Below are 23,835 nucleotides of genomic sequence, written 5' to 3' on the forward strand. Positions count from 1 at the left end.
ACTCTTGCAAAACACTCAGCCTAATGTGGAGCTGAAATATACATTAACCCTTTTATCATTAGTAAATGAAGTAATGTAAACAAAGACTTGTCGGAAAAACAGAAAAAAATAATAAAAGCTAATGAAAAGATATCATAAGAATATAATGAATGGCAAAAAAAAACAAACAAAAAAAAAACCTTCATTAATTGATATAATATTAATAAACAAAGTAACAATCACAAAAATTATCAGAATAACCAGAATTAAATAGGACTAAGTAAATGTAAATATACAGAAGAAAATATCAATCTAATTGCAATATTAAATCAAGTCGTTTGTTCAGACCTAATGGTACTCTTGTATTTAATTTAAAAATCCATAAGGATTCACGATTTAATAATTTTCTCCTGAAATCACCTCCCCTAGCAGATCTATAGACTTTCTCTATTGCTATAATTTTGAGACTATCAGTTTTACCTCCTTTTTTTTTTTTTTTTGCCATTCATTATATTCTTATGATATCTTTTCATTAGCTTTTATTATTTTTTTCTGTTTTTCCGACAAGTCTTTGTTTACATTACTTCATTTACTAATGATAAAAGGGTTAATGTATATTTCAGCTCCACATTAGGCTGAGTGTTTTGCAAGAGTTAACTGGTAGGGATACTCCCTATTTTCATTAATTCTTTTGTTCAACACCTGTGATTTACCAGTCTTTGTATTATTTGTAGTCGTCAGTATTGGTCTAGTGTGAACCATGAGTAAGACCTTCTAGGTCGAAACGCGTTGGTTGGAGACCACCAGAGACCCCATCTGCCTGTATGTCCTTATTCATACTTTTTTCTGTCCGATTTTAAGAATTTATAATAAATGATGAATTTTTAACTGAAGTCCAGCGCTGGAGATTCCATCCTTTATTTTGCTTCAGTCAACGCCCCTGATCAAGGTGACTCCGTGCGCAGGAGGATTATGGATCGCAACTGAGACTGGTGAGCTGACCTCCCCTTATTTTCCCTATCCTTCTATAACTATACGCATGATCAAGTCTTGCTCCCTTACTCTCTAATTGTTGTGGACGTTTGTAAACATTAATTCTATGGACATGGATTTGGACAGAAATAGGCAGCATATTTTTGCAGCCATTTTTGACTCTACAGATGATGTTACTAATGTGAGCAGTGGGGTCTCTCAGGCAGAGTCTTTAGAAAACCTTTTTAATAAACTGGAAAATCGGAAAAATAAGGAAACCAGATTATGGTGGGACATGACCTCTCTAAAATCCTATCTGACGAAAAAACTTATCCCTAGGGGATTGAGACTGAATAAAAGACCTACCTTCATCTACTCAGACACCTTCAGATTAGAGTGGGAGCAGATTCTTACACAAAGTTCTTTTAAACTAATGGAGCTGATTATTAAATATGAGGAACTGGAGATGACTTGTGTTAAAGAAGAGATCACTAAGATGCAGACTTCTTTGAACAAACACAATAATGTGAAAGACTTTGACAAATTTAATTTAAGAATGGAAAAAAATCTTTCCAAACTGGAAGAATATATTGCAGATACAAAACGCAGTAAATTCACAAGAGACAAACGCGACTTTGAATTTACTTTTTTCTGTCCGATTTTAAGAATTTATAATAAATGATGAATTTTTAACTGAAGTCCAGCGCTGGAGATTCCATCCTATATTCTGGTAACATTACAAACAAATTAAAAGTTTATAAAAATAATGATAATCCGAAAATATTCACTTCGTGTTTGTGTTCCACGTGTGTATACTTCTGTTTACAGTTTTAAACCAAAATTAACAGAACAATTAAAAAAAAACTACTAAGTGTTAGACTATCTCTATGCATAAAATGCATGAATAATGTTTCCTGAAAAACTTAGACCCAAAGCTAAAAAGAGAAATATCTACAATGGCCTTAAAATAAACTTAATGGCAACTAGTGTTGTCCTTTCTGTATCTAAAGCCACATCCGTAACAAAAGCACCCCTATATTTTTATATATCTGCATATTCAAAACCGTAGCATACAGAATTTCTAAAAATTCTTAAGAAAACTTTGGAAAAGATCGTAATAGATTTTTCTTGTGATTGGATTACAATTTGAAATTCCAGCTAACTGATGTATATAAAACTGTAAAGTGGTGTAATCTGAGGCCCCCTTAACACAGACTCCACCAACTATGACCCCACCAACACTGGTGTCTTCCTATTAAACAGCCCTTTGGGCTTACATTATACCATTACCTCTACATGCCTCATAGCTATGCTCCTTATATAATCAAGTTTGTGAGGTGCGGAGAAGTTTGCAAGGAATTGTATCTTGGTGACAGTCCTCATAACCTAAAATTGATGAAGGTTGTATGTATTTTTTTTTATGTTGAGAATATGAGAACGCATTGTCTGGGGATGCAATACAGCTCAAACAGTTGCGCGCTTTCAGTGTAACTGCACATTTTATTAGTCCATGTAGTAATTGCAGAAAGAAACCATATCACCGTATTGAGCCACCAGGTAACCAGATCCATTCTTCGTTCCGACTATAAGGCTTTTATAAACAATACAGTTACAGAAAAGTTAGTAAAAGTCTAATACTTCTTCAGTTTAGTTTCTTTCTTGCGTGTCATGCCACCTCCGCTCCTCTCACGCTTCTCCTTCTTGACACAGAAGTATTTGGTCACGCTTTTTCTGCATTGCTCACATTTTACAGCACAGCACCAATGAAATTTGCAGTTACAGCTGGAGACCATGTCTGCTCTTCTCTCCTCCACAATCAGACCACAGTCTGCACACAGGCGCTTGCAGCTTCTTTTTTCCCATTTGTTCAGTGTTTTGCCTCTTTTAAGACATTCTCTGCCTTCGGTCCCAAGAAGACCCAGAGTTTTGTTCTCCAGGCAGTAATCTGGAGAATCTTCCAAGTGAACGAGCTCTTTCTTCGAGATAGAACTGAAGGTTTCAGCTATGGCACCTCTGCTGGCAGCACTGTTACCAGCTCCCTGCAGTAGGTCCACCTTAAGAGCTTTGTGATATTTTTCCTTTAAGTAATAGCCCACCTCTCTAAATTCAGGAAGCTGAAGCCAGCAAGTTTGGGTAGTGCAACTTCCAGAGACCCCATGACATTTACATGTCCGCTTCATGGTGCTTTTCACTGCCTGCAGAGGACAGAAAAATACATGTCAACAACCATGTTCCCAGTATATCAGCAAATGGAGATTTGATATCTGTTGGCTTTTAGTTTTGAAAAACTGGCTTAATTGTTAAAATGATTTTCTTTTACCACATTAAAAAGCCCCCCCCCCCTCGACCAAACATGTCTAATAATGCAATGAATATAGTTGCGATAAAGTTAAAGTTTGAGGTTACTGCTATATATATATAATATACATTTTTATGGGAAGTGTATCATCTGCATTTCTTTCGTATACTGTTATTACCTAAATATTTTACTTTATGGATAGTTGATACTTTATTTTGATTAAAGTTCCATGCTTATGAGCAGTTATTGTAATACCCAGAGTGTTGATAACTACCTGTCACAGGTTTTAGAGACTGGTGAACAACCATAGTGTTCTAGAAAACCTCTGTGAATCATATACAGTGCCTACAAGTAGTATTCAACCCCCTGCAGATTTAGCAGGTTTGATAAGATGCAAATAAGTTAGAGCCTTCAAACTTCACACAAGAGCAGGATTTATTAACAGATGCATAAATCTTACAAACCAAAGAGTTATGTTGCTCAGTTAAATTTTAATAAATTTTAAACATAAAAGTGTGGGTCAATTATTATTCAACCCCTAGGTTTAATATTTTGTGGAATAACCCTTGTTTGCAATTACAGCTAATAATCGTCTTTTATAAGACCTGATCAGGCCGGCACAGGTCTCTGGAGTTATCTTGGCCCACTCCTCCATGCAGATCTTCTCCAAGTTATCTAGCTTCTTTGGGTGTCTCATGTGGACTTTAATCTTGAGCTCCTTCCACAAGTTTTCAATTGGGTTAAGGTCAGGAGACTGACTAGGCCACTCCAACACCTTGATTTTTTCCCTCTTGAACCAGGCCTTGGTTTTCTTGGCTGTGTGCTTTGGGTCGTTGTCTTGTTGGAAGATGAAATGACGACCCATCTTAAGATCCTTGATGGAGGAGCGGAGGTTCTTGGCCAAAATCGCCAGGTAGGCTGTGCTATCCATCTTCCCATGGATGCGGACCAGATGGCCAGGCCCCTTGGCTGAGAAACAGCCCCACAGCATGATGCTGCCCCCACCATGCTTGACTGTAGGGATGGTATTCTTGGGGTCGTATGCAGTGCCATCCAGTCTCCAAACGTCGCGTGTGTGGTTGGCACCAAAGATCTCAATCTTGGTCTCATCAGACCAGAGAACCTTGAACCAGTCTGTCTCAGAGTCCTCCAAGTGATCATGGGCAAACTGTAGATGAGCCTTGACATGACGCTTTGAAAGTAAAAGGTACCTTACGGGCTCGTCTGGAACGGAGACCATTGCGGTGGAGTACGTTACTTATGGTATTGACTGAAACCAATGTCCCCACTGCCATGAGATCTTCCCGGAGCTCCTTCCTTGTTGTCCTTGGGTTAGCCTTGACTCTTCGGACAAGCCTGGCCTCGGCACGGGAGGAAACTTTCAAAGGCTGTCCAGGCCGTGGAAGGCCAACAGTAGTTCCATAAGCCTTCCACTTCCGGATGATGCTCCCAACAGTGGAGACAGGTAGGCCCAACTCCTTGGAAATGGTTTTGTACCCCTTGCCAGCCTTGTGACCCTCCACGATCTTGTCTCTGATGGCCTTGGAATGCTCCTTTGTCTTTCCCATGTTGACCATGTATGAGTCCTGTTCACAAGTTTGGGGAGGGTCTTAAATAGTCAGAAAAGGCTGGAAAAAGATAATTAATCCAAACATGTGAAGCTCATTGTTCTTTGTGCCTGAAATACTTCTTAATACTTTAGGGGAACCAAACAGAATTCTGGTGGTTTGAGGGGTTGAATAATAAATGACCCTCTGAATAAACTTTTCACAATTTAAAAAAAAATTACACAAAGAAATAACATTCTTTTTAGCTGCAGTGCATTTCACACTTCCAGGCTGATCTACAGTCCAAATGTCACAATGCCAAGTTATTTCCGAATGTGTAAACCTGCTAAATCTGCAGGGGGTTGAATACTACTTGTAGGCACTGTATGTGCTCTAGCCATGATTTTCATGGATGGAACACGTACCCATTAAAATCTATGGTACCATTTGTGTGTCCATATTATTTTTGCAGACTATGTGTGCGCCAAAAAAAAATCACAAAGACGTCCATTTTTTATCCAAGTCATGGATCCAAATTACCTGTACAAGTCTATGGATCTGTGAAAATCACAAATAGCATCCATGTGCCATCTATATGCTATTTATGGCTACTGTTGCAATTTGTATAAGGGCCTTAACTCATGGTCCCATTGCTGTCACCTTGCTGCTTGTTTAACCCCTTAACGACCAGGGGTATTTTTGGTTTTGCATTTTCATTTTTCCCTCCCCTTCTTTCCAGAGCCATAACTTTTTTATTTTTCCGTTTATATGGCCATGTGAGGGCTTATTTTTTTGCGGGACGAGTTGTACTTTTAAAATGACACCATTGGTTTTAGCATGTCGTATACTCGAAAACGGGAAAAAAATTCCAAGTGCGGTGAAATTGCCAAAAAAGTGCAATCCCACACTTGTTTTTTGCTTGGCTTTTTTGTTAGGTTCACTAGATGCTAAATCTGACCTGCCATTATGATTCTCCAGGTCATTACGAGTTCATAGACACCAAACATGTCTATGTCCTCTTTTATCTAAGTGGTGAAAAAAAATTCCAAAGTTTGCTAAAAAAAAAAAAATTCCGCAATTTTCCGAGACCCGTAGCGTCTCCATTTTTCATGATCTGGGGTCGGTTGAGGGCTTATTTTTTCCGTGCCGGACTGACGTTTTTAATGATACCACTTTTGTGCAGATACGTTCTTTTGATCGCCCGTTATTGCATTTTAATGCAATGTCTTGGTGACCAAAAAAACGTAATTCTGGCGTTTTGAATTTTTTTCTCGCTACGCTGTTTAGCGATTGGGTTAATGCTTTTTTTTTTATTGATAGATCGGGCGATTCTGAACGCGGCGATACCTAATATGTGTATGTGGGATTTTTTTTTTACTGTTTTATTTTGATTGGGGCGAAAGGGGGGTGATTTGAACTTTTGTTTTTTTAATTTTTTTTTATTTTTAAACATTTTTTTTTTTTTTTACTTTTGGCATGCTTCAATAGCCTCCATAGGAGGCTAGAAGCTTGCGCAACCCGATCGGCTCTGCTACATATGGGCGATGAGCAGATCGCCCATATGTAGCAGATTTACTGCTGTGCTTTCAGCGCCGACCACCGGGTGGCGCTGAAAGCCTTATGCCTGGAACAACCATAGAGGCCTCTGGTTGTCCAGGCAACGTGACACCGACCCCCGATCACGTGACGGGGGTCGGAGATGACGTCATTTCCTGCCCGGCGGCCGGAAATGCTATTTAAATGCCCGCTGTCAGCTTTGACAGCGGCATTTAACTAGTTAATAGGTGCGGGCGGACGGCGATTCCGCTCGCGCCTATTGCGGGCACATGTCAGCTGACATGTCCCGGCTTTGATGCGGGCTCAGCGCCGGAGCCCTCATCAAAGCAGGGGAGATGTCCGATGACGGACTGTGTCCGTCATTGGACATTAAGGGGTTAAAGAAAACTCCAATGACAAGAGTAAAAAATGAAGGTTATTAGTGCAATGGTAAATATATAAAAACTCTATGTGAAAGCCATAGACCACCACTATCATATATGGAGTTGTGACCCTTGGATTGAAGGCTGGATTTAGAACATTTACAATGTGATCATCTTCATGAAATCACAGTCAGAGGAACATGTCTTGAACTCAGGGGTGGCTGACACTTAGTCCATGAGCTCCTGCTACACTGAGTTAAATAATCACTAAATCAGCAATTCTTGTAGAATATCCCCTAAGCCATTCACAGAAGTTACCTATGAGATATTCAATAGTGGATCACCCATTATACATTATATGCTATAATACTGACATTTTGCTATTACAGCATTTAGTTATTATGATATCTGTTTACACTCTGCATTTCATTATATAGACTTGATTCCTATATGAAACTATGCTTCTCTCACTAGCCACAGGACTACTTCACCACATCAATGACCACCAGGCCTCGAACTTCAGGCCCGCCTCCGTTCGAGCCTTGGAGTGCATCCAATCCTGGCGGCCGATGCCGCCGCGATAGGACATGCTGTGCCTCTCCATGCCAGTTGATAATGGCATCCCATCCTCTGACAGACAGTCCATCTTTTTCTGGTTCCACCCATTCGTGGGTGGGGTCACTCTTTGCCGCTCCACTGTTTCTCCTCAGGCTGCAAGGGCAGCAGCTTCTTCTTCGCCCGTACCCATTCTGGGTGGGCTTCTGCCACAACAGGGTATGGGATTCTCTCTTCTGGCACCAAATTTCCCATATGACGCCCACGAAGGTGGCACCATCTTCAGTTTTTGCGCCAACGGACACCATCTTTTCAGCAGTGGTCGGCGCCATTTTTTAATTAATAACACCCGCCATCTTCTTTTACAGTGGTCCACTGCCCAAAGTCTCTGTCAGCCACCTGTACTGCTGTAAAGGTGGGCAACAAAGCACAAGTCCCAAATCTCAGGATCACTGTCAGCTGACAGCTCCATCTCTTCCAGCTCGGGCAGCACATCATATATTTCAGATTCACATTCCCGGTCAGCTGCCATCTCTAATCCTTCTATGGCAGACAGCATTCCAAAATCACAAGTCTGACATATTCCATCCATCAGTCTTTAGGCTGCAGGGGTCCATCCTGCAGACTATGCCACGTGTAAAAAGGGCAACCGTGGGGTAGTTGTAGCAAGTTATTTAAAGACACAGTACATAGTCAGAGTCCACTGAGCACTCTGTCAGTGATCACCCCTGGGCCCTTGTACAGAGATAGATGCGACCAACACAGCTTTTCCCCATAGGTTACCTTCTCGTCCTCTGGTCACAGCAGTCCAGGCAGATAAGGGTCCGGAAGGCAGCTGTACTCCAACAGGGAAAAGTAACTTTATTTGAACAATGATGAAGGATGGACAAAAAGAAAATTTCAACACTGGCTTCCTGCTCTCTCCCTGACACTTGCTGTAGCCGTACCCACAACATCCGCAGTGGCCGAGATTCACAGTAGTCCAATTGCTGGCATCTGAGTGATGGAGACCCCTTCAGCAAAGGCCCTTTCCAAGTCCTGGGGGCCTGTGTTGTAAGCCTTCAGTCCGTATAGATCCTGGATCCGGGGCAGCAGATCTCTTCCATCTGGGAGTCTGGCAATGCCCCTTCTGTAACACACATCTACCCTGGTTGATGTACCTGGGCTTTCTGACCGGGAAGCAGCAGCTTCCTCTTCCACGAAGCTGCAAGCCCAGCCCCTCTAATTAACTAGTTCTGTCTCTAACTATGTACAGGCCTTAAAGGGGAACATCACAATACATGGTATACTACATACATACATACATGGCATACTACAGTGCAATTAATACCAAAACACATATGTTGCATCACGGTACATAAAGAGCACAGGGGGTCACATGAAAGGAGAAGAAGGCGCAACTGAGGGGGCCTGCCACCCCCTTACATACTGACACCTCTTATGCAGAGGTGTCAACCTGACCAACTTCCATAGCCATGCCCCAAGTGGTATCACTGTGGGGATGGTTACCCTAGCAGTCTGCATACCATCACTCTTCTCTTGCAGGAGGAGCTTGATGAGACTGTGCTGCCATCGGTGCTGTCATTCCCCAACATGCAGCAGTTGCCCGGACTTCCTCCATTTTCTGCTGCTAATACTATCATCAGGAAGACTCTTTCCTGGATTTCTGAAGACTGTGAGGAGAAGCAATTTTAATTTCTAAATATTATTTTATGTGAAATTCATATGTGTAATAGAATATTGGATCTATATACGGTACATCAATTTTGGTGGAGGGGGACTTTGCTATATACATTATGTGCGGAGAGGGGAACTTGGCTATATGCTTGCGAGCAGGGCCCACATTCCTCTTGGTATCTGTTTTGATCTATGTGTTCATCGTTATGCTGTAATTTCTATTGTATGTACTAGTCCCCTCTAAAATGTAAAGTCTTGCAGAATATGTCGGCGCTATAGAAATAAAATTATTATTATTATTATTAATATATGTGAGGGGGACTTTGCTATATAGGCTATATGTGGGGGAGGAGGACTTTGCTATATCCGTTATATATGGAGGAGGAGAACTTGGCTATATAGGCTATATGTGGGGAGGGGAAATTGACTATATATGCTCTATGTGGGGGAGGGGGACAACATCACCACAACTGATATTATGAGAGCAGTTTTAGTATAAATGTATGTTATATGCACTGTATGCAATGCGTGGGAGGGAGAATACTTTATACATTACAGAGACATCATATGTGTTGAGGAGCAGACTTCCTGTGAATGCTTTTTATGGTGTGAGAGGTGCACTACTGGTAGATAAGTTTTGTGGGGTTTTTAACTTGGTGTTACATCCATGTTTTTGACAGAATCTATACCCTTTATTGTGTATGGGAAAGTCCATATCCATATTTTTTTTGTTTGCATATAGTAATAAACATTGATAAAAAACTGATCCAGCACTTTGATGAAAATCGGTTATTCTTTTTTAAATATACCAGATAACTACACATGCCTGAATTAGTTCTAATGGTCTGGTCAGATGTAGCAGATTTTTTTGGGAGAATTTCCATAGAAAATTAAGCAAATTAACAAGAATTCGAAAGAAAATCCAAAACAGCATGTCATCACAACAGTCTGGTTGCACAGGGACCAGCACTGGACAAAACGAGAGCCGCATGTCCTGGGAGAGGAGCATAGATCGTCCTTCATATTTCGGGGAGGAGAAAGCCTGAGGGCAATTTGTGTGCCATAGAATCTGTCTTCCCAGGGCTTAGAATGAAATAGATAATGTTTGAATTGACCACAAGGGGCGCTGACTATTGAACTGATGGAGCCCAAAATGTTGTAATGGCTGCCCTGCCTGTAACTGCCATGTTAGTCTTCCTGTGAAGCTCAGCTACAGGCCATGCTCCATAGGAGACTGGGATGTTGCTAAAGTTGTGCTCAAAAGTTTATATACCCTGGCAGAATTTTTGCTTTCTTGGCCTTTTTTCAGAGAATATGAATGATAACACCAAAACTTTTTCTCCACTCATGGTTAGTGGTTGGGTGAATCCAAACTACTGTGTTTTCTCTTTTTAAATCATAATGATAACCCAAAACATCAAAATGACTCTGATCAAGAGTTTACATACCCTGATGATTTTGGCCTGATAACATGCACAGAAGTTGACACAAATGGGTTCGAATGGCTACTAAAAGTAACATCCTCACCTGTGACCTGTTTGCTTGTAATCAGTGTGTGTATAAAAGCTGAGTGAGTTTCTGGGATCCAGACAGACTCTTGCATCTTTCATCCAGCCACTGGTATTTCTGGATTGTGAGTCACGGGGAAAGCAAAAGAATTGTCAACGGATCTACCGGAAGAGGTAGTTAAACTGAATAAAACAGGAAAGGGATACAAAAAGATATCCAAAGAAATGATAATGCCGGTCAGCAGCGTTCAAACTGTGATTTACAAATGGAAAATCAGGGGCTCTGTAAAAACAAAACCACGGTCAGGTAGACCAACAAATATTTCATCCACACCTGCCAGGAAAATTGTTTTCGATGCAAAGAAAAACTCACAAAAAACATCAGCTGAAATACATGACTCTCTGAAAACTAGCAGTGTGGCTGTTTCAAGATGCACAATAAGGAGGCATTTGAAGAAAAATTGGCTGCATAGTCATGTCGAAAGAAGAAAGCCATTACTGCACAAATGCCATAAAATATCTTGCCTATAATACGCAAATCAACACAGAGACAAACCTCAAAACTTCTGAAACAAGGCAATTTGGAGTGATGAGACCAAAATTGAACTTTTTGGCCTCAACCATAAACGATACAATTGGAGAGAGGTCAACAAGGCCTATGATGAAAGGAACACCATTCCTACTGTAAAGCACGGAGGTGGATTGCTGATGTTTTGGAGATGTGTGAGCTACAGAGGCACAGGACACTTGGTCAAAGTTGAAGGAATGATGAATGCATCAAATTATCAGCAAATACTGGAGGCAAATTTGAAATAATCAGCCCAGAAGCTGCACATGGGACTTACTTGGACATTCTAACATGACAACAATCCAAAAGACAAGGCCAAGTTGACCTGTCATTGGCTACAGCAGAACAAAGTGAAGGTTCTGGAGTGGCCATCTCAGTCTCCTGACCTCAACATCATTGAGCCACTCTGGGGAGATCTAAAGTGTGCAGTTCATGCTAGACAGCCCAGGAATTTACAGGAACTGGAGGCTTTTTGCCAAGAAGAGTGGGCAGCTTTACTGTTAGGAACGGCGGAACGCACTAAATAAAAAATAATAATAAAGTGCGTTCGCCGCTCGGGGTCCACCGTGCAGTAGGTGATATAACCGCTGCTAAGTGGTGGCAGGAGCAATATGGCAGAGATGCACACAGGGTTAAACTTCACCCAGGTGCGCAGAGCAATCTCAGTTAACTCACAGACATGCCTAAAAGTACAAACACAAATGACTGAGCCTGTTGTAGTCACAGTACTCAGTAAAAAGTGCACACACGGTATAAGGTCACAGGAGTAGCCCAAGACGGCGGCACTACGTCCATCTAGACCTACTGTGTGCGCGACGTTGCAACTGCGAACGCAAAGGAGGCTGCTCCTGCAGCGCAACGTGGACCCTGCCGCTAAACGACAAAGGCAAGGCGCAAGCGCAATATCGGACGCTAGCAGCTGTGGATGTTGCAGCAGAGGAGCGCTGGCGCTGATTCTAGCTAAGTCCCTATCCACATGCGTAATATCAGAGGGAAGGGGTTTCAAATGAGTCAGTCACCAGAATCATGCATCCGTCCTCATACACACAGCAGCAAGTAAGTCTATACTAGCGCATGGCGGAACAGCCATGCGCGCCTTTTATAGCAGCCAGGACCTTCTGCACGCTTCCAGATCTCTGAGATGGACCAATGAAAACTGGAGCGGGACCTGAGCACATGACTCCCGATCTCCAAAGGGAGATCGTCCCATGAGCATGCCCAGTAAAAGGACAGAAGGACTTAGCCTCAGAAGAGATTTGCTGCAGTGGATAAATAGGAGGAGAGTGCAGAATTAGAGGATCTGGATCCCTGCTGAGAAAGCGCAGAAATACAACTCCTAACATTTACCATCTGAGAAAATAACCTCATCCACAACTACCACAAAAGACTTCAAGCTATCATTGATGTTAGAGGGGACAATACACGGTATTAAGAAATGGGGTATGTAAACTTTTGATCAGAGTCATTTGGATGTTTTGGGTTGTCATTATGATTTATAAAGAGAAAACACAGTAGCTTGACAATAAATGGCTTCACCCAACCACTACCCATGAATGAAGAAAAAGTTTTCCTCTGAAAAAAGGCCAAGAAAGCAAAAATTCTGCCGGGGTATGTAAACAATTTCAGGTTCAAGTTCCCTATGGAGATTAAAAAATAAAGTAAAATTAAAAAGGAAAGTTTGTTGAATTTTTTTTTTTTTTTTTTACAAAAGAAAAGTTTAAATCATCTCTCCCTTTCTACCTTTAAGGCTGGGTCACATTAGCGTATACCATCAGATGCAATATGCTAATGACATTCAGCTTCAGCTCTGCTGTGAGCGGGAGCCAAGTGTCATGCTACTGTGCTCCGATCCTCTCGCATGATAGAATCACAGACAAGGTGCAGAGGAGACAGAGAAAATAATTTCTCCATCTCCTCCTTTGCCTGTCTTGGTGTATATCAGACTGCACTCATAGACCTGTTTGGGTGTGCACTGTGAGAGATATTCTGCCAGTCACAGCATGCAGCCATTTTTTTGCCAACTCAGAAAATAAATGCTAGTCAGCACTGTGCCATAGTATAACATTGGAGTGAGTGCTATTCGATGAAACATTAGAGATATACGCTGACTATACGCCAGTCTGAGCGAGTCCTAAAAATAAGGAAATAAAAAAAAAAATGTATTTGGTGTCATATCTAAAAAAAAAGTTCAATTTATCAGCGTATAAAATTATTTAAACCGTACCTTACAAGCCCAAATTAACATTTTTTTGTCCACCACAGTTACCCTCAAAAATACAATAAAAAGCAATCAAAATGTTATATTTACCACAAAATGATATCAATAAAAATGTCATTAGTCTCAGCGAGATCTCATCTCCCGAGATCTTGGTGCCGAGATCTCCATCTGTGCATGTGCCACCCCCTGCAGCCATTTTCCTGGAGTCCACCGAACAGTAAACCATGTAAGTGCAGGGGCTCTGGGTTTTTACAAAATGTCGGCAGAACCCCCGCACCCCTGAACACCCGCAGTGGCGCAAATCGGAACACCCCCTCATCCCAGCCTGCAGCAATGCTCCACTCTTGCCTTCTCCAGCAGCGACCCTGGGACCCTGTTCCACCGCGGCCAGTAAGGTATATTCCCATTATAAGACACACACCCATTTTCCCCCCAAATTTGGGGGAAAAAAGTGCATCTTATAATCCGAAAAATATGGTATATTATAAAACATAGAACGCAGTGCTCCGTATATAATTAAATTGTTTTACATCATTTATGGAAGGTGATCATATTCCAGACATAATAATACACTTTTTTATTTCAATAGTCCCTAAAGCAGGGAAGGGCCTATTGGATTGTACAAGCTATCATCCTTAAAGGGGTTTTCCCATGAACAAAAGTTCATTTTAATCAGTACATCTTGTAATAATAATAATTTCCACAATTGGAGTGTTTAAATAAAATGTTCCTGTGCTGAGATAATCTTATAAATGTGCTTGTGCTGTGTACTGTGTAATGGCTGTGTCTGACCGTACAAGAACATAGTCTGATCATACCACAGCTCCTGCGCAGGGGACGAAGCAAAAGAGTATGCAGACAGGACAGCACAGGATCACTGCTGATTCTTTTTGTGAGGTAAAATATTTCAATGCCGGTTTTTAAACAATGTTGTACTTCAAAGAAATAATCATTAATGATCCCCTGCTGTAATGTCTGTATACTTTTTTCTCCCCTGCCCAGGAGCTGTGGTATGATCAGACAATGTTCCTGTACAGTTAGACACAGCCATTACACAGTACACAGCAGGGGCACATTTATAAGATTATCTCAGCACAGGAACATTTTATTTAACCCCATTTTATTTAACTAGTGCTTCCGGCCGTCGGGCCGTAAGTGAGCTCATCGCCGACCCCCATCACGTGATCAGGGGTCGGCAACACGTTGCACAGCAATAAATCTGCTACATATGGGCGATCTGCTCATCGCCCGTATGTAGCAGAGGCGATCGAGTTCTGCATGCTTCAAGCCTGAAGCATGCCAAAAGTAAAAAAAAGTTTAAAAATAAAAAAAACGGAAAGTTCAAATCACCCCCTTTTTGCCCCAATCAAAATAAAACAATAAAAAAAAAACACACATAGACATATTAGGTATCGGCGTGTTCAGAATTGCCCGATCTATCAATAAAAAAAGCAATAACCCGATCACTAAACGGCGTAGTGAGAAAAAAATTAAAAACTACAGAATTGCGTTTTTTTGGTCGCCGCGACATTGCATTAAAATGCAATAACGGGCGATCAAAAAAACATATATGCACAAAAGTGATATCACTAAAAATTTCAACTCAGCCCGCAAAAAATAAGCCTTCACCCAACCTGAGATCATGAAAAATGGAGTCTATGGGTCTCGGAAAATTGCGCATTTTTTTTAGCAAACTTTGGAATTTATTTTCACCACTTAGATAAAGGAGAACCTAGACATGTTTGGTGTCTATGAACTCGTAATGACCTGGAGAATCATAATGGCAGGTTAGTTTTTGCATTTATTGAACCTAGCAAAAAAGCCAAGCAAAAAACAAGTGTGGGATTGTACTTTTTTTTTGCAATTTCACCGCACTTTTTTTCCTGTTTTCAAGTACACTACATGTTAAAGCCAATGATATCGTTCAAAAGTACAACTTGTCCCACAAAAAATAAGCCCTCACATGGCCATATTGACGGAAAAATAAAAAAGTTATGGCTCTGGGAAGGAGGGGAGCGAAAAACGAAAACAAAAAATTGAAAAAAGCTCTAGTCATGAAGGGGTTAAACATATGCAATTGTGGAACTTATTATTATTACAAGATGTATTACCATATATACGTGTGTATAAGCCGACCTGAGTATAAGCCGACCCCCCTAATTTTGCCACAAAAACTGGGAAAACTTATTGACTCGCGTATAAGCCTAGGGTGGAAAATGCAGCAGCTACTGGTGAATTTCAAAAATAAAAATAGATACCAATAAAAGTAAAATTAATTGAGACATCAGTAGGTTAAATGTTTTTGAATATCCATATTGAATCAGGAGCCCCATATAATGCTCCATACAGTTCATGATGGCCCCATAAGATGCTCCATACAAAATACACCCCATATAATGCTGCACAAAGGTTAATAATGGCCTCATAAGATGCTCCATAGAATAATATGCCCCATATGCTGCTCCATAAAGGTTATGGCCCCATAAGATACTCCATACATGTGCATATTCATGTCTTTAATGAGCGGTACCACATGATCGCTGAAGGAAGGAGCCTAAGACTGTGGGACAAGCAGGTGGGCTACAGAGACGTGTCAGGGGGGTCAGTATGATCTAACACCCCTGCTCCCCCTCCCCCGCCGACCCCCTGGCGTATCTGACTCGCGTATAAGCCGAGAGGGGGACTTTCAGCCCGAAAATATGGGCTGAAAATCTCGGCTTATACGCGAGTATATACGGTAATTAAAATCAACTTTTGTTCATGGGAAAACCCATTTAAGGCTTCTGAATCCTCAGATCTTTACTAAACTGTTAGCTGATTTTCCCAGCTGCTGGCTTCCCCATTAACCCCTTCATGACCCAGCCTATTTTGACCTTAATGACTTGGCCATTTTTTGCAATTCTGACCAGTGTCCCTTTATGAGGTAATAACTCAGGAACGCTTCAACGGATCCTAGCGATTCTGAGATTGTTTACTCGTGACATATTGGGCTTCATGTTAGTAGTAAATTTAGGTCGATAATTTTTGTGTTTGTGAAAAAAACGGAAATTTGGTGTTTTTTGGTCCTTTCTGCATCCTGTATATTGTTTAGCCAGCAGGCAAGCTTTGGTCGTGTGATCATCCGTGGCAAGCTAAGTTCGACTCCTATTTTGTCTAATAGCAGATCTGCAGCTGCTAATCTAGACCATCGGAACCTTCTCTGCAACTGACCGGCACAAGTGTCTCCTATTTTCTGGTTGTTGTAGAGATACGTGCCGCACCGTTCTCTAGCACTGGTGTTTCGTTTGGATCGCACCTGAACACGTGACGTCAGAGTCACTCTAGGTCCTGTTCCTCTCAATCTAGAGAGCGGAGACACTGAAACTGATGGAGATGCAGCACTACATAGTTTGAACGCTGCTGAACACGTGTTATTGGCGTTACTTCCGGTCCTGCTTTCCTTACCTCACAGAACGGAGATGCCGTATCTAATGGAACCGCAAGTATAGATCTTATGTGCCGCAGTTGCTCATTAATAGCTGGCTATATTTTTACTGGGGACATTGAAGGTACTTTTAATATAGAAAGTTGCTTCCTATCATTTGGCAGGAGATATAGCCACCGGCCGGGGTAATTTCCATGTGACTGCAATCAATTTGTTATTTTTCTGCAATTATTTATTCATCCCAAATTTTTTATTTGGATGATGTTTAGTAACATTTTTTACTTCAAGTGGTGGTACTCACATATTTTTTGACCTCTTTTTAGTTTTTATTTAGAGATATAGCGCTATATCCATTTCACATTTATTGCTGCTTTCTTATATGTCTATTACTGGGGTTTTGTCTTCCAATGAGTATCTTAGTTTTATATGTATGTCAAATAAATTGCTATAGCCTCAGAATACATTTCTGTCTTTTCATAAGTATCGAAGTGATTATTTGTTTTTTGATTGGAATTTTACTAATTGAGCCTCCAACAGCATGTTTTAATTTAAGCATTTTGGTTTTTTTCTATGGAACCAATCAACTCACTACTTCTTTGGTGAATTGTGTGTATTGTAATCTAACAGTTTTTTATCTTAACAAATTCCTTATTATTGTGAGGTTTTTTTGTGCGCGAAATTATTTTATTTTATATATATATTTTCAAATTTTGAATTTTTATTTGACTAAACCAGAGAGTTATGTGACACAAAATAGTTAATAAATAACATTTCCCACATGTCTACTTTACATCAGCACAATTTTGGAAACATTTTTTTTTTGTTAGGAAGTCATAAGGGTTAAAAGTTGACCAGTGATCTCTCATTTTTACAACAAAATTTACAAAACCATTTTTTTAGGGACCACCTCACATTTGAAGTCACTTTGAGGGGTCTATATGGCAGAAAGTACCCAAAAGTTACACCATTCTAAAAACTGCACCCCTCAAGCTACTCAAAACTACATTCAAGAAGATTATTAACCCTTCAGGTGCTTCACAGGAACTAAAGCAATGTGGAAGGAAAAAATGGACATTTTAATTTTTCCAACAAAAATTTTCTTTTAGCTTCAATTTTTTCATTTTCACATGGGCAACAGGATAAAATGGATCCTAACATTTGTTGGGAAATTTCTCCTGAGTATACCGATACCTCATGTGTGGTCATAAACCACTGTTTGGGCACATGGCAGGGCTCAGAAGGGAAGGAGCGCCATTTGACTTTTTCAATGGAAAATATGCTGGAATATTTAGCGGTTGCTCTGTCGCGTTTGGAGAGCCCCTGTGTGCCTAAACATTGGAGCTCCCCCACAAGAGACCCCATTTTGGGACTCCCCAAGGAACTTATCTAGAAACATAGTGAGTACTTTGAACCCCCAGGTGTTTCACAAATTGATCCGTAAAAAAAAAGTACTTTTTTTCACAGGATAAAATGGATCCTAACATTTGTTGGGCAATTTCTCCTGAGTACACTGATACCTCATATATGGTCATAAACCACTGTTTGGGCACACGGCAGGGCCCGGAAGGGAAGGAGCGCCATTTGACTTATTGAATGGAAAATTAGCTCCAATCGTTAGCGGACACCATGTCGCATTTGGAGAGCCCCAATGTGCCTAAACAGTGAAAAAACCCCACACCATTTTGAAAACTAGACCCCTTAAGGAACTTATCTAGATGTGTGGTGAGCACTTTGAACCCCCAGGTGCTTCACAAAAGTTTATAACGCAGAGCAGTGAAAATAAAAAAATCATTTTTTTCCTCAAAAATTATTTTTTAGCCCGCTATTCCTTATTTTCACAAGGCTAACAGGAGAAATTGGACCACAAAAGTTGTTGTGCAATTTGTCCTGAGTACACCAATACCCTATATCTGGGGGGGAACCACTGTTTGGGTGCATGGGAGAGCTCAGAAGGGAAGGAGCACCATTTTGGAATGCAGACTTTGATGGAATGTTCTGCGGGCATCATGTTGCGTTTGCAGAGCCCCTGATGTGCCTAAATAGTAGAAACCCCCACAAGTGACCCCATTTTGGAAACTAGACCCCCCAAGGAGCTTATCTAGATCTGTAGTGAGCACTTTGAACCCCCAAGTGCTTCACAGAATTTTATAAACGCAGAGCCATGAATATAAATATCATTTTTTTGCCACAAACATGATCTTTTAGTCACCATTTTTTTTATTTTCCCAAGGGTAACAGGAGAAATTAGACCCGAAAAGTTGTGGTCCAATTTGTTCTGAGAACGCTGATATCCCATATGTGGGAGAAAACTACTGTACGGGCACACGTCGGGGCTCGGAAGGGAAGTAGTGACGTTTTGAAATGCTGACTTGATGGAATGGTCTGCGGGCATCATGTTACATTTGCAGAGCCCCTGATGTGCCTGAACAGTGGAAACCCCCCACAAGTGACCCCATTTTGGAAAATAAACTGCCCAAGGAACTTATGTAGATATGTTGTGAGCACTTTGAACCCCCAAGTGCTTCACAGAAGTTTATAACCCAGAGACGTGAAAATAAAAAATCATTTTTTTCCTTAAAAAATCATTTTTTAGCCCGCAATTTTTAATTTTCACAAGGGTAACTGGAGAAATTGGACCCCAAAAGTTATTGTCCAGTTTGTCCTGAGTACGCTCGTACCCCATATGTGAGGAGGAACCACTGTTTGGGCACACTTCGGGGCTCGGAAAGAAAGTAGTGACGTTTTGAAATGCCGACTTGATGGAATGGTCTGCGGGCGTCATGTTACGTTTGCAGAGCCCCTGATGTACCTAAACAGTAGAAACCCCACACAAGTGACCCCATTTTGGAAACTAGATCCCCCAAGGAACTTATTTAGATGTGTGGTGAGCACTTTGAATCCCCAAGTTCTTCACAGAAGTTTATAATGCAGAGCCGTGAATAAAAAATAATTTTTTCCACAAAAATAATTTTTTTAGCCACCAATTTTTTATTTCCCCAAGGGTAACAGGAGAAATTAGACCCCCAAAGTTGTTGTGCAACTTTTCATGAGTACGATGATACCCCATATGTGGGGTTAAACCACTGTTTGGGCACACGTCGGGGCTCAGAATGGAGGGAGCACTGTTTGACTTTTTGAAAGCAAAATTGGCTGGAATAAATGGTGGCTCCATGCTGCATTTGGAGACCTACTGATGTGACTAAATAGTGGAAACCCCTCAATTCTAACTCCAACCCTAACCTCAACACACCCCTAACCTTAATCCCAACCCTAACCATAACCCTAACCACAACCCTAACCCCAACACACTCCTAACCCTAATCCCAATTCTAACCCTAACCACAAGCCTAACCCTAATCCCAACCCACCCCTAACCCTAATCTTAACCCTAATTCCAACTCTAACCCTAATCCCAACCCTAACCTTAATTCCAACCCTAAACCTAATTCCAACCCTAACCATAACCCTAATTCCAACCCTAACCCTAATTCTTACCCTAACCCTAATGGAAACCCTAACCCTAATGGAAAAATAAAAATATTTTCTTTATTTTATTATTTGTTCCTACCTATGGGGGTGATAAAGGGGGGTTATTTACTTTTTTTATTTTGATCACTGTGAGAGTTTATCACAGTGATCAAAATGAATGAATGAATCTGCCGGCAGGCAAATTCGACGGGTGATCTGCGTATGCGCCCGCCATTTTGCAAGATGGCGGCACCCAAGAAGGATCCGGGAGGGACACTGGGATGGACACAGGGACATAGGAGGTACTGGGGGGGATCGGAAGGCAGGGGGAGCGGAGGGAAGGGGGAGGGGAGCATGTGGTGACGGCGGCGGCAGATCACCGCCGTCAGTCGGTGGTGGGGGCCGATCGCCCCCATCAGTCGTGTGGGGGGTCGGATCTTGGTCTCCAGCCATGGCCGATGCTATTGCAGCATCGGCCATGGCTGGATTGTAATATTTCACCAAATTTCATTGGTGAAATATTACAAATTGCTCTGATTGGCTGTTTCGCTTTTAACAGCTAATCAGAGCGATTGTAGCCACCGGGGGGGACTAAGCCACCCCCCTGGGGTGAAGCACAAAAGGTCCTGTATGTGCGGGTCGGGTGACTATCAATTCATGACGCCACATAGGTTTCATGGGTCAGATTGGCACCGACTTGCATGACGGCTACGTGGCAACAAAGGTCGGGAAGGGGTTAGAGGGAACCTGTCAGCAGGATTATGTATAGTAACCTACACACAGTGTTATGCTGAATAAAATGATACCTTGGTTGATGAAATCCATCTTGTTGTTGTTTCTTAATCTTTATTTTCAGTTTCGTGTTATTGAGATTCTCATGCACTAAGGTGCCATTTTCAAAATGACTTTTTTTTTTCCCTCGCTCAAGTAAATCTGTAAAATGGGTTAAGTGCACAGTAACCATGCGATTATGCTGCAGCGCAGGTGCCACGGCCGACACCTGCCTCCAGAAGCGTTTTTTTTTTTTAAATATTGTATGTGATGGTATTCATTATGCAAACTAGGGGGCAAGTCAGTGAGGGATCAGTGACCTGTCAGCAGTCTGTATTATGAATACCTAATCAGAGCACCACATACATGAACCCCGCCTTAAGGCGCGAGAATCTCATTAGCACAAAACTGAAAATAATGATTAAGAAGCAACAAGATGGATTTCATCACCCCAGGTATCATTTTATTCAGTATAACGGTGCCGACCTGACACTGTGTGTAGGTTACTATGTATAATCCTGCTGACAGGTTCACTTTAATGAACAGGTCAGATTTGTTCTTTTTTTTGCAACAGAAGGAATATAACACCAGGTGGATGGTGAAGGCCATACTTTTTGACCTAGATGCAAAAAAGGCCTTTGACTGCCTTAACAAGTCTTTGGCTTCTCAGGGTCTTTTGTCAGAGCCTTGGGTGGTGTCAATTACGAAGTCTTTAGTGCTTGAGCTCCATGCACTTTTTTCATTTCTTCAGCGGTTCTCTGTAATGCAGGTGTCTGAATGCAACATACAGAGATCACGAGGTGGAAACAGCCAGGAGTTGATATATTGGTATTTTTATACATTAACTTCTAAACAATTACGGTTAGTAAATATGCAATATAACAATATAAAGAATTATTACAGGTTATAAACAAACTAGAAAGTCTCTCAGTACTTAACGATAGTGGTGTGCCCAGTCTTGGGAGACACCAGGTGCGTTCTCACTTGAAGCTCTGGCTCTAGCAGTGGTCACTGTGTTTTCCCGCTGGGCCACAAGTCTCTTCCTGACGTAGTCTATTAAAGCCCATTGAGCATCCCATGCACCAACCAGCCCCATCCAAACCTGTGATCCTAGTCCCAGCCGACCCCAGTACCTTTGGCGATAGCTGGAAGTGACGGCCCTGCTCACTTGTACTGTTCCTCCTCTCTCACAGGCGTACCTCTTCTGTCTCAGTCGCCACACGGCTCTACTCGGCTTGATGGTTGGTGAAAGTCTCTCAGGCTCAGGGCGGAGAGGACCAGCCCTCAACTCTTGACAGGCGTAGTCAGACCTTGGTGACTTGATCAGCGCAGGGCGCAGATTACGACTCTGACCAGCATAAGCCATACTTGGGGATATCTTCCGGGGGATCCGGACCCAGCGACAAATCTCCTTGTTTTTTGGCATGCTGGGATTTTATATCAGGGAAGTTCTTACCAGGGGGTCACTGATCTGGTCCAGCAAACAAGGTCCTTCCCTCTGCAAATCTTCCAGCATACTTTGGTTCCGCTTGATTTTGGCTGGCCAGCAGATGACAGTCTCTCCTCATTAATTGCACATCTTGCACCAATTTTCCAGAGGGCTCATGTATTCTTGTTACATCCCTGTCATTGTGATCCATCAACACTCTGCGATCACATCATGTGGAGCAGATGGGATTGTCTACATGGGAGGATCGGCATGACTTTCTTTTTAGGCTATGTACACAGGTATGCAGAAAATTCCTGACTGAAAACCAGACTCCTTCCCAGAAAACGCGCGTTTTTTTCCATGCGTTTTCTGCGTGTTTTTTTCTGGAGCGTCCACAGTCTCATAGAAAATAGCTAGAAATGCGGAATTTTCCACGAAATTAATGAGCATGCTGCGTTTTTTTACCGCAATGCATTTTTTTCGCGGAAAAAAACGCATCAATATGCACAAAAAAGTGCGGAATTCATTAAAATGAATGGGATGCTTCTTTAAAGTGTTTTTTAAGTGTTTTATTTGGTAAAAACGCGAAAAAACGCTTACGTGTGCACATACCCTAAATGCGGCTATCAAAGATTGACATCAGCATGTAAATGGTTAACTGTCTTGGCTGGAACTTAGCTCAGGCTGTGGCTATTAGATACAGATTCTGGATATTTAATACAGCTGGTATCTACAAGGTGTGAGGAGAGCTCAGCACCTGAGCCCTCTCCACATGAATTCACCCCTGCAATCATGTACAGCACAGGCAAAAATTAAGAGACGACTGCAAAATTTTCAGTTTGTCTGATTTTTCTCTTTATAGGTATATTTTTGAGTAAAATGTACTGTAAATTGCTCTTTTATTCTATAAACTACTGACAACATGTCTTCAAATTTCCAAGCACTAAATTTTGTATTTATTTTCAGAAAATGAGAAATGGTCAAAATAACAAAAAAATGCAGTGCTTGCAGACCTCAAATAATGCTAAGAAAACAAGTTCATAATAATTTAGAAACAACAATACTAATGTTTTAACTCAGTAAAAGTTCAGAAATCAATATTTTGTGGAATAGCCATGATTTTTAGTCACAGCTTTCATGTGTCTTAGCATGCTTTCCATTAGTCTTTCACACTCCTTTTGGGTGACCTTATGCCACTCCTGGTACAAAAATTTAAGCAGTTCTTTTGTTTGATGGCTTGTGACTATCCATCTTCCTCTTGATTACTGTCACGTAGACCCGTCCTGTGTGACTTGACCAGCAGGCCGGTAACTAGAGCAACAGGACGCGGCACGTGATACTGTCCTGTGTGACACGGCTCGCAGGCCAGTAACTAAAACAACAAGACAAAGGGAAGGGAAACAGTTACAACGGTGGGCCCTGCGATAGGGAAAGGGGACATGGAGACCTGCACTCCCCTGAGTCAGTGTCCCTAACGCTCCTAATGTTCCCTATGCCGGTT

General features: G+C 41.5%; 1 protein-coding gene across 1 annotated transcript in view; it reads right to left on the bottom strand.

Annotated features, from left to right (window-relative positions):
* Positions 1-1,684: 1,684 nt before the first annotated feature.
* WNT8B (Wnt family member 8B) overlaps positions 1,685-23,835 on the bottom strand; it is an 85,264-nt gene continuing 63,113 nt past the window's right edge. The window contains exon 8 of the mRNA XM_073585942.1: positions 1,685-3,146. Within this exon, the coding sequence (XP_073442043.1) occupies positions 2,583-3,146 (564 nt within the window). The 3' untranslated portion in view covers positions 1,685-2,582. The remainder of the gene's footprint in view (positions 3,147-23,835) is intronic.

The sequence above is a fragment of the Dendrobates tinctorius genome, unplaced genomic scaffold, assembly GCF_039654945.1.
Source record: "Dendrobates tinctorius isolate UK_male_01 unplaced genomic scaffold, ASM3965494v1 ptg000089l, whole genome shotgun sequence".
NCBI classification, from domain to species: Eukaryota; Metazoa; Chordata; class Amphibia; order Anura; family Dendrobatidae; genus Dendrobates; species Dendrobates tinctorius.